Here is a 12,127-nt window from a genome sequence, read left to right on the forward strand (position 1 = left end):
TCTTCGACAACCAGGACCTGCTGGTCATGGCCAACGCCATCAATGCTGTGTGAGTCCCTTCATTCCTGCTGCAATGTGTGTGAGACGATAGACGTGGACTGATTAAAGCTGTGACCGTGTGCAGATGTTCTAACCGCTGATGTGCTCTTCTCTTGTTTCTCTTCTCACAGCGAGCATATGAATGGGACAAGGTGAGACTGTTTGCAACTTTTATCACCACAGAGACCCAAAGCATCACCTCTGTCATTTGATTACGCTAACAGCGTCGTTATCACTGTGCTGGCACACTTCTAATGATAATGACCAACTGGCAACAGATGCTAAACCTAATGAGCCAATATTTAGAGGGTGGCTTGTTTCTGTGTCACTGCAAAGAAAATCAATATACATCCAACAGCAGGATTAAACTGGGATTGGTTATGTGCACATTTGTGTGAATAGACAACACAATCTGACAGATATAATTGAACAAACTCTAAATAAAATATAGTAAGGTGAGACAACCCTCAGATTGAAACACTGAAAGTCATTTTAGATACTGCTGACAGCTGATGACCATAAAACGTGTCTGTAAGTGCTCTCTCCTGTCTATCTGGATCAAGTAGGAATGGTTGTCACCACTAAAGGAGAGAAGAAGAATACAAAGTAATATGAATAGAACAGTCTTTTTAATGGTTGCATTAAACTGTCCACAAGCTTGCTCCTTTTCATTGATTAATATTACAGCTAGGAAATGATCAAACCAGCCAGCATTACCTATTCATGAGCGAAGTCATTTAAGTTGCTCTGATGTTCTCCTGAAACCAGGATTGTCCTGTCAGTGCTGAGAGATTTCACTAAAATATCTGAGAGCCTAACGTGTGTGTGTTTGTTTGCTGATCTCCAGCTGTGTGATGGACTCCAAGGTTCCTCTGAAGATCATGACACCAGTGGTCATCACCGTCTTTGTTCTTGCCCTGTACCTTCACGCCCAGCAGGTGGAGTCCACAGCCAGGCTGGACTTCCTGTGGAAGCTGCAGGTCAGTGTGTGTGTGTGTGGTCACAAGTTTCAGACTTAGTACCTCTTAATTGGGGATGTCTTGTCCAATTGGGGACAAAAGCCATGTCCACAATTGGGGGAAAAAGCTGATTTTTGGGTCAAAGTTTAGGTTAAGGTTGGGTTAGGGTTAGCTAGCCTATTCATGGATAACTACAACTGTAACAATCATGCACTTATATTGACTAAATAGTGTGACACGGAAGTAAAGTATCTAGCTTTATCCTGAAGAAGCTTCCTTAATTGGAAACAATTGTTGTGAGTCCAAACTGCCATCCCCCCAAAAGCAGCAAGCCACAAACTTGTCAATGCCACCAATTTTGACGATCAAATGATCTTCAGTGAAGTTTCAATTTAATAGTAAGAGTAAGTAAGCAATTTGTTAAAGAACCAGTGTGTAGGATATAAGGCGATCTATGGGTAGAAATGGAGAACCAGAATCCAGAACAGGCTAATCAAACACTGACTCGAGAGAGGGCCTGTAATGTTTTTCCTTATTTTTTTTCCTAAGTTTGGTGGCCACCGTAGGTTGGTAGGTAGATAGGTTCCTTGGAAGGGAAGGATGAGGGGAGGTGTACTCAGTTGGTTGCCATCTGCAACCTCACTCCAGGGTGCACACTGGTCCTAAACCTCCTCTCTGTGCTGCCTGTGGTGGGTAATCCAGTGAAGAGGATAAACAAGATATATATATTTTTTAAATCCTTATTTTCCAGCTTTATGCTGCCACAGACAGTGAGGCTGTAATGCCCATTGTAAATAGAGCCTAATTATAAGAATTATAACATTTGTTTTTGATGCTGGTGTTGATGTGGTGCAGTTGTAATTGTGCTCTCTGATCATTGGACAGTGCATCATATTATCGCATCCTTGGGGAATCTTAGAAGTCTGTATCATATTTTTTGATAATTCATCTAGTGGATGCTTCACTGAAATGTTTTAGATTAAAAGTCAGAGGATCACCACAGTCATTAAGATTTACCAGATAAACAGTGCTGCAGTTTCCATATGTGGCTTTTGGTTGTTCTGTTCATACATGATGTGTCAGGATCTGCTTCTAAGTACATCCTGTCTCGTCCCCGTCTCCAACCTCTCACCAGGCCACAGAGGAGAAGGAAGAGATGGAGGAGCTGCAGGCCTACAATCGCCGCCTGCTCCACAACATTCTGCCCAAAGACGTGGCCGCCCACTTCCTGCAGCGCGAGCGGCGCAACGACGAGCTCTACTACCAGTCGTGCGAGTGCGTCGCCGTCATGTTCGCCTCCATCAGTAACTTCTCAGAGTTCTACGTGGAGCTGGAGGCCAACAACGAGGGGGTGGAGTGTCTGCGGCTGCTCAATGAGATCATCGCTGACTTTGACGAGGTGAGATGTGAACAGGTGTTAGTGTGAAGATGTGTGTCTGTGGCCTCCACTGGAAGGTAGTTCCATGGGAGTCAGTGAAGCTTAATGAAGCTGTTGGTCTCCAGTAAAGAGAGGAGATAAGTCATTTCTCTTCACCCGAGTTAATGCCTGTGAAAAGAGAGGATTCATGATAGATGATGTAAGACTGACCCATACAGTAAATGAGCTGTAAAACCAAAAAAATGACCCAAAAGAAGCTATAAAGCTCAGTAGAGCAGCAGGATAAGTGAGAAGTCTCTATCCTTTAAGCACTATGATAAACATATCGATTCAGTATTAAAGTTTGAAGAACTAAAAGTTGATGTTCAAACCAAGCTGAAACTAGATTAAATATTTACAGTTTGCCTCAAGGAATATTTAAATATGTTGTACATTGCTCTTTGCTACCAAGAAAGAATGGAGGAGATACAAATTTCAATGGGAGCATCATTACATTCAGATCTTGGTCATTTTATCAACTGATCTGGACCCATAGAACCTGCTACCTGAACCCAACACTGCTACATATAGAAGCATTCAACCTTCCCTCTCCTCCTACCTTTAGATCATCAGTGAGGACCAGTTCCGTCAGCTGGAGAAGATCAAAACCATCGGCTCCACCTACATGGCGGCTTCCGGCCTGAACGACTCCACGTACGACAAGGCCGGGCGCTCGCACATCCGCGCCCTGGCCGACTACGCCATGAGGATGATGGACCAGATGAAATACATCAACGAACACTCCTTTAACAACTTCAAGATGAAAATAGGTGGGCTGAATATGAAAAAGGGAGGAGAACATTGTAGCTTTTTTTATTTTAATTTTAGAAGCGTTATCTTACATCAATGTCGTTTCATAGGTCTTAACATGGGTCCGGTGGTTGCCGGGGTGATCGGGGCGAGGAAGCCTCAGTACGATATCTGGGGGAACACGGTGAACGTGGCGAGTCGCATGGACAGCACAGGTGTACCAGAGAGGATCCAGGTGATACTGCTAAGATATTCTAAATATGCACTCATTCAACATTGTCTTGGGGTTGTTTATCCTTTCCTGTCAGCCTTTACTTTCACTTTACCATCTCAGAATTCAGTCCAAAAATTTCAAATTCATCTCAGGTAGATAAGCTTTGCAAAGATGCACTTCACACATGGCTGATAGCTGGACTTAGAAAAAGTCTGTTCAACATAATGATAAATGGCCACATTAGTTTTGCTCAGGTGTGAAACCATTAAAGCCTAAACTCAAAGCTATTTTGAACACAGATGGACCCCTTTAATTTGTCCTCCTGAAAGCACAAGAGCAAATACTGTATGAACTGCTTTCAACTGAACATGAACAATCGACTAGGCAGCAGCACGATGACACCATTAGCACCTGGTTGTAATCTCTGTGAGTCCTTCTGTTTGTAGATGATAATATTCAACATTCACACACAGACGAGCTGAAACTGGACTTTTTATAAAATTAAATAAGTACTTAATTCGTAAAGTTTGTAAGGATAAATGCCACATAAACTTTAGGTCTACAGGGTGGCCATACCTGTCACTTTTTACCCATCAGAGGCATTTGCTAGGCCAAAAAAAGTCCAAAAGAGTTAAGATAAAAGCCTTTATTGTGTAAATAGACTATATGCAGTTTACTTGTCACAGTTTTCTGCTTTGTTTGTGTGTAACCAGTTACTGTACATTAACTATATAGGATTCTTTGTGGTGGTAAAAATCACACAACACAACATTTATTTAGTTTTTTGTCACCAAGTCCTTACTTGTTTTCTACAGGTCTTTCAGCCACATCTCATGGCTTTTCTCTGCAGATGGAAATTGCTGTGAGATGTGGCTGAAAGCTACAGAAAAACTAAGCGAGTAAGATTAATGAACGATCTGCTGTACTTACACTGCAGCTGCACACAAATTCAAAGTGTAGTTAAGGACTTGCTTCACATTTAAATATATTTAAATGCAACGTTTATTGACTTTTCAACCAGATTCAGCCCAGTTCTAGCATGCACATGTAGAGATGAGCTAATTATTTCCAAATCTGTGCTCACCAGGAGTCGTTAGCTACTACGGGAAAACAAACAAACGAATGATAAATACAATGAAAAACTGTTAATATGAACATGTGCACTCAATTTCGCTTCCTCTCTCTGTCCTCAGGTGACTGCAGATCTGTACCAAGTCCTGAGCTCCTATAACTACACATTAGAATACAGAGGTTTGGTCACAGTCAAGGGCAAAGGAGAGATGATGACTTATTTTCTCACCGGCGGACCCTCAAGCAGTTAACCCACACTAAAGTGACAGACAGACACACTTTGTAGGCACCTTAGCTCTGCCTCTGACACAGCGAGCAGGCTCACGGACCTCAAATAGCTCACGGCGGACTGAGACCAACTCTCTCTTCTCGCAGCGCCGACGGCCCTCTCGAACCTACGGAGGTCACTACATGGGGACGGCCGAGAAAACTCACCCCCGAACCCACCGAACCTTCAGCCTGTAGAGGAGAACCACAAGTGGGCTAGCCTGAGTCTGTCGTTGAGACCAAAGATGTCCGATCAGAGCGTGTAGACAGATTTCGCCACCTGGGTCTCGGTCCTGACGGGGAAAAAATTCTCTGAGAAACTTTTGTTTGCTTCAAGTCTGCTAGATTATTTTTTTTCTGAGGGTTTTTTGGACAAAACTTTCGGGAGGACATTGAACGGTGTCACTTCCCTTCCTATCGCTCTGCCTTTCTCCTGCTGAAGTATATATATGTACATGTAAAACACAAGACAGTTTTATGTGTATGTATACGATTGTATGTAAAAAAAAAAAAGAAAACACATTTTGTCCCACGCTGTTGTGACACAGGTACGAATCTCTCAAGCGTGGATACCCGAGCAGCACTATCCGTCCCTGTATCAATACCCGATCACGTCAGTAATTAACCGATCGACTGAAGGAGTCGCAGTAAGTCGTTGCGTATCCACGACGAGGTCCCTCAAGAGAGTTTAAGAGAACAGAGAGAAACCACTTCCGTTACACACTCACACTACAGTATCAACAGCATACACACACATACACACACACACACAAAAACATAAAAGGATGTCAATGAAGACCTTTTTCTAATCTTCGACATTTTGTATTTCGACTTCGGAAAAAAACACCAAACTCTATCAGATATTTTAAGAGTCTATATTTTGTACATTAATATATTAGAGAGCTATCTATAAACACCGATGTGTATTCAGATGTACATACTGTATCACTCTCATGTTGGGATTGCGGAGGTCCTCACTGGTGTCGCCTGGTCTTTACGTTAGCATCACAGCTGATGTACCGTTTAAGCTTCGGCGGCTCAAACCCCCTCCCCCGCCCCCCCCGCCCCTCCCGATGCTCTTTTCCTAACGTCGACCGCTTCGATCCGCAGGGAGTCGATTAATCGCAGACCGGATGGAGGTTACTGATGGCCCCCCCCATCCCCCCCTCTCCCTTCTCGTGTGTCTGAATTTCACTGCAACAAGGAAGGACTTTGAATGACAGGCTAGAGGACGTGGAACGCATCACTCTTGGTGCTCAGAAGCCATTTTGCACTCCAGTGCTTTCAGCCGTCCCCCCCTCCCCTCTCTTCCTCCCCTCCCCTGCTCCTCTCCTCTTGCTTGCTCAATCAGATGGTACGACCCAATGAATGTCCAATGATCTCCGATGAGGCCTTTTAATATGAACTCTATACTGACGATGGTGATGACGCTCATCCTGTGGACGGGGACAGACGAGCCCATGTGAAATGTGCCCTTTTATCTGCTGTTTTTTTCTTCTTTTTTTTTTGGTTCTTTTCCAGAGTAGTTTCCTCCAGTATTACAACATAACTCACCGTGTCATCTGGCAAAAAGGTCTTCAGAGCTGGACATTCCATAGATTTGGGTGATTTTGAGTGATATTGGTACCAAACACTACAGCTGGTTCTGTTTGTCTTGGCTAAGACCCAGAGTACATTATGAGGCAAACATCTGGACTGAGTCTCAAGTTTTTATCGGGAGAAAATTGAAATTCATTGAGACAAATAAGAAAGAAATTAGGTTGGTGTAATTCTGTGATTATTGTCACCAAAACCAACAATGTGTTAGTCCGTCTCTTATTACTGTCTCACTTCCTCCCTTTTCAGCCCAACAGCTGAGGCTAAGTCATTTCCTACACAGCCAGACACTGCACTTATTATTCAGCGAATAGATAGCACATTTTTTGGGGACCATTTTAACACACAAATGCTGCTACTAGCAATTATTTAAATGTGTTATTGCTTATCATTTTCACAATTAGATGATAATTTTGTCCAAAATATGTCAGAAAAGAGTGAAAATTGCCCAACAAAATTTCCCTGGATTGATTGGACAAGTTGCTTTTTTTTTTTTAACCGGCAGTTAGAAGCAAAACACAAAGAAATCCAGTTAACTGTCATATAAGATGGAGAAAAAGCAGAAAATCCACAGAATTGAGAAGCTGAAACTAAATTCCGACAATTTTCATGTGTACCAAGCTGCCAATTCATTTTTCCAGTGATTTTCAGCTGTTACACACATCTGGTGCAGCACCTTGTGTTTTCAGGCAGCAGGAAACTACAGTGTCCATGGTCATTATAATGAATGGATCACTTTATTGTTGGTTTTGGCCTTTTCATCAGTTTTAGACAAATACATTGTTTTAAATATTGCTGGTGTTGCTTTTAGTTTCCTGTTTGAAAGGAAAGGAAAGAAGAGAAACTTGGCACTTGGTCCAAATGTTTGCATGAAGCGTGTAGAATGAAAATGCGCCTGCACTGGTCTACTCTGATGGTTTTCTGTTGTTTTTTTTGTTAATGTACTGTACTGCTGCACCCATTATCTTCACACACCACTACTAAAACTTTGACTCATTGAATGCAGTGCCATTCTAAGCCCTCGTGAGCCCCTTTTTTCTATTGTTTATTGTGGGGGATTGTGCCATTTGGAAGAAAACGAAGCGGGTGGGGTAAGGGGTTTGGGAAGAAGGCACGAATCAGAGATTGGGGGGGGGGGTCTGAGTTGGTTGGAAAAGTAGAAGCTCACTTTTTTTTCTCCATTTCTATCCTCATAATGACTGATGAGATAAGGTGAGACAGCGCCTGTGGCAAAAAAAACAGCTCGAGACAAAACCACGGGTTGTTTTTGTTGTCATGCCAAAACACTATGCTCTTTTTTTTTTTTTTTTTTAACAAACAGTCAAATAAACTGCTGAGATGTTTCACAGGTACAACATGATCTCATCTCCATTCTTTCCTGCGTGATCTGTGCTCTCAGTTTACTGAGAGGATTTACTGTCTGTTTACTCTGTGCAAGCTGGGGTCTTAGGAAGCATCCTCATCCTCATACAGTACCAGAGCTGGAGACTAAGCTAGTGGTGTTTTCCCCAAAGACCTCAGACATACAGTACACTACACGGCCTACAGCTTGGACACATAGTGATATTTGAAACAATAGTGTGCTTTAACAGTTAGTTTCTTGTTTCAACATGACAGTGCATAAAGTCAGGTCTTATGACCCAGCATCAGTTTTAGATCTCACCGATGCTCTTGTGGCTGAATGGGAGCAAATCATTGCAGCCAGGTTCCAACATCTGCTTGAAAGTGTGCAGCCAGAAGAGCAGAGGCTGTTACAGCAGCAGATTAACGATGGCTTTAGACTGTAATCTTTAACAACCACATATGTCATGTTTAAGTGGGCACATATTTTTGGCCGTATAGTATAAAAGTGCCTACTAGAACTAAGATGCTTAAATGAAGAGAGGATCCTGCTTTTATAACATTTCTTACGCAACGACGCTTGAAGCCCCCCCTCTGCCTCAGTCAACGCTGGGTTGAAATGATTCTGACATGTTCACGCATCACCAACAGATGGCAGCAGCAGTACATCACTCTGTCTTCATGGAGGTCTCCTTTACATCATAATTACTGTTTGTACATGATGGTGGAGACGGAAGCAAAAATGATAATCTGCTGATTAGCACCCTCACTGTTACTTCATTCATTACAGCTTTAATATCTATATTTATATATAAGTCAAATCACTGGTTTCATCCAATAAGAAGGAATAAGGGTCTTGGTTAATATTTGAGTCAGTCATTTGTGTGTGTGTGTGTGTGTGTGTGTGTATGAATGTAATTAGCTGTGCCGGACCGTAATTGAGAATTTAATTTTCTCAGCATAAATGGAGTGTCTTTGGATTCAAATTAATGATTGGAGGAACAGTCAGCTGCTGCATTGCAGGCACTGACCACAACGGTGTTTACTCTGCTTTTTTTCTCAGGGGGGGGGGGGGTGGGAACTTGAGCCAAAGTCAGAAAGAATAAGTTTCAGTTTTAAATGAGTTTATTTTAGTTTTCAAAACAAGTTTAATGATTTTGACCTTTTATTTTTTTTTGCACAGCCAGTCTGCGAGCAACTGATTGTGTGAGCTTTCCCGCAAAAAAACCCAACACATCATCACCGCTGACATTCAGTTTATGCATGTCGAACAGAAATGATGCTTCAAGTCGTCTGTGGTTTACACCGGTTTACAGCACCTATTTGTCCTTTAAATGCACACACTTCCTGTTCAGGGTCAAATGTAACCCTCCGTCATTAATCTACATGTGAAAAAAAGGAGGTGCACATACACATACATATCAATTATAATTATAATTATTATAATATTAATTATTATATATTATGTCTGTGCAATTACTTTTTTCTTTTTAAAAGTGCTGTTTGGAAAAGGTTTCAGCTGCCTCTGAATCACGAGGCGTTCTGTTGCTTGTTGCTCTAAAGAGGGAAAAAAAGACTTATGGGTGTGGAGGGTTACTACATACAGCTGCTGAAACATCAGCATGTGTATAAATTACTGGAAGCTCTAGACTCGGCAGTTAGATAAATGTTTTCTTTAAATTAAAAGACTTGGATCTGTTATTCTCTTTATTACAAGATACATTCAGTCTTGTAATTTCTTTTTCCATAATTCCAGTTTTTTCACAATTACAGCAACATTCATCAGAGCTCATTGAATGCTTCATTAAACTCCAGCTGTGCTACGATAAGGACATTCAATTTTGGTTAAAGAATGAATATCACTGTGACGGTAATTTCAGTTTTTTTTTTGTTTTTTTTTAATGTTTCATGTTCTGCAGCTGAGCCCAGAGACAATGAGGCCTAATACAGGAGAAGATATATTTTAAGTGGACTGAACCAGATCACATCATGATGAGAGCGTCTCCACGATCCACAGAAAAAATTGACAAAATTCTGATCTCAGATATGCTTCAAATCCAGCGTTGGAACACATTTTCCAATTCATTACATCCCATTCTTTCCCCAGGTCTTCATTTTCTAAATATAACATTAGACAGAGTTCATAATATGTGTATGCTAATCATGAGTGGAGGGGGCTTTAAACTCTAGTATAAAATAAAACATTAAAATTTAGCACAACACATACAGTAGGTTTGTAGCAGTTCACTTCAAAGTTTTAAAGAGCTGGAAATAGTCACATTCATTTCCCACACATAGATGAACCAGTATAGAAACCTTGTGTTTAATTCTCCTTTTTCTCATACATCACACCCTCTACACAGTTACTGGAACTTAACTGAGGAAAAAGAAGAATGTGATGCACAATCTGAGCCAGTGAAGCTCAATCCTGATCCACGTGGTTTAAAAAAGAAAAAGAAAAAAAGAAGCTATTAGGTCATGTAGGTGTGGTCCCGCTGTTGCAAAGCAGAGAACATTCAGACAGCGCGATGATGAATCATAAGAGGCCCTGAGTTTTTTAACAGGGTCCCCCGACAGATCTGTAGTGCAGATGCCAGATGGACGTGGCGCACACACACCCACACACACACACACTCATCATCCAGAGAAACGGACTATTTCAAAGAAAAACAAAAAAACAACTTCTAACAATCCTAACGCAACTGTCGAGCTGCTCACGTACAATGAATAATAAAAGGCATGATGTAATTCTCTATTCTTCTCCATTTGTTTGCTATTATTTGTTGGTGTGTGGTGTGCAAGAAGCCAGGAAACCTTCCCATAATTCCCTTAACAAATCTCACCCTGCCTAACGACGATGAATGTGGCATCTCATTGTAATTGTGTTAAATGTGAACGCTGCTAATATCCATCACACAGGCAGAGGGTGAAAAAGAGAGTTTTTTGTCTTGTGGCAGACGCCACCATGTCTGAAGGGGCGGGTGGGGGGGCTCGGGTGGGAGGAAACGCAGCTCTAGGTAGCTCGGATGATACAGGCAGCCGTCGTCCTCGACAACACAGCCGCACGTCTTGGCCGCTGCCAACACAGACCTGTTTATCGACACAGTCACTTGACACTGGCATATGCTCGGAGCTGTGTAGGCGAGGAAGTAAGGAATGAATGCTAACATGCTGCGTGTGTCAGCTGGAGGATGAGTGACTTAGTGATGGCTAGACATCAGTCGGAGTAAAAAAAACATTGAGCTATCGTAAAACAAATAAAAACTAATACAAATGTGTGTAAGTCTTCACTGGCCGCGTCAGTCGGTAAATAAATAGCTAAATTAACGGTTTACAAAATGACAAATGCAAAATAAGATATGACTCAACAGAATACACTGACGCTGAGATGAAAGACACACGGACACACACACACACACACGAGGCAGCTTTGCATAGTTTTAAACCAAGACCTAAACTAGCGTTCTGCACCAGGTCAGGTACACGTTGGTACGTGTGCAAAAAGTGCATGTAATGGGAAAAGAAAAGAGAGATAAAAAAAGCAGGCCTTACAAACTGTTTGGTTGAAATTTGACCTGTTTTGACATGTGTCAGCAGTAAAAACTCCCCAAATGTCTTTACCATGAAATTTGATGACTTTAATCAAACATTTATTGATCAGTCAGATCGACTATTGATGCTTTCTAAACACATCTGTGGTTCAATAATTGGTATAGACACTTTTTACGTAGGGGAATTTAAGACTGGGTCAAAATAATATGGACAGTATGTAAGAGTTAAAGTCTTGCGGCCTTTGTAGTTGATCTTTAGCAAATGCTGCTACAATCTATTCAGTCTAGTTAACACTACATGGGTTGTTGGTCGAGCTGAAGGAGATAACAGAGTGATGGGAGAGAGATTGGTGTATTGAATGATTCATGTCAGGTTTGTATTATGAACAACATTTGGCAACATGCTCTACAACAAAACTAATGTCTTGATTACTTATTCTTTCATTAGATACTTCCTTGATTTAAACCATTTTTACTCATTTAAGACTGCATGTATCTACACTAGGGTCTCTATATGATGGCTTTGAGTTGGGACAAAACTTAACATTGATTCACTTGATAAGTGTCATTTAAAGGACCAATGTGAGGCATTTACTGGCATCTAGCAGTGAGGCGTGTACAACAAACTAAGGTGGCGAAAAATGTGAAAGCCCCTCTCTAGAGCTAGTGTTAGTTTGTCCATTCTGGGCTACTGTAGAAACATGGCAGGGCAACATGGTGTCATTCGTGGAAGAGGACCCGCTCCTTATGTAGATCTAAAGAGTTCATACTAAGGTAGCAAAAACGCAATGATTCTTATTTTAAGGTGATTATAAACTAATTAAAATACACTTATGAATATTATACTATATTTCTAGCAAGTCTGTTCTGCTAGATGCCACTAAATTCTACACACTGCACCTTTCATTTTTTAAGGGAAAAC

General features: G+C 41.5%; 1 protein-coding gene across 1 annotated transcript in view; it reads left to right on the plus strand.

Moving 5' to 3' along the window:
• adcy5 (adenylate cyclase 5) overlaps positions 1-5,979 on the plus strand; it is a 97,051-nt gene extending 91,072 nt beyond the window's left edge. The window contains exons 15-21 of the mRNA XM_062431634.1: positions 1-49; positions 171-191; positions 887-1,019; positions 2,134-2,397; positions 2,981-3,185; positions 3,276-3,400; positions 4,573-5,979. The exon at positions 1-49 is cut by the window's left edge and continues 136 nt beyond it. Coding sequence (XP_062287618.1) covers positions 1-49; positions 171-191; positions 887-1,019; positions 2,134-2,397; positions 2,981-3,185; positions 3,276-3,400; positions 4,573-4,701 — 926 coding nt within the window. The 3' untranslated portion in view covers positions 4,702-5,979. The remainder of the gene's footprint in view (positions 50-170; positions 192-886; positions 1,020-2,133; positions 2,398-2,980; positions 3,186-3,275; positions 3,401-4,572) is intronic.
• The last annotated feature ends 6,148 nt before the right edge of the window (positions 5,980-12,127 follow it).

This window comes from Scomber scombrus, chromosome 13 (assembly GCF_963691925.1).
Source record: "Scomber scombrus chromosome 13, fScoSco1.1, whole genome shotgun sequence".
Classification (NCBI taxonomy): Eukaryota; Metazoa; Chordata; class Actinopteri; order Scombriformes; family Scombridae; genus Scomber; species Scomber scombrus.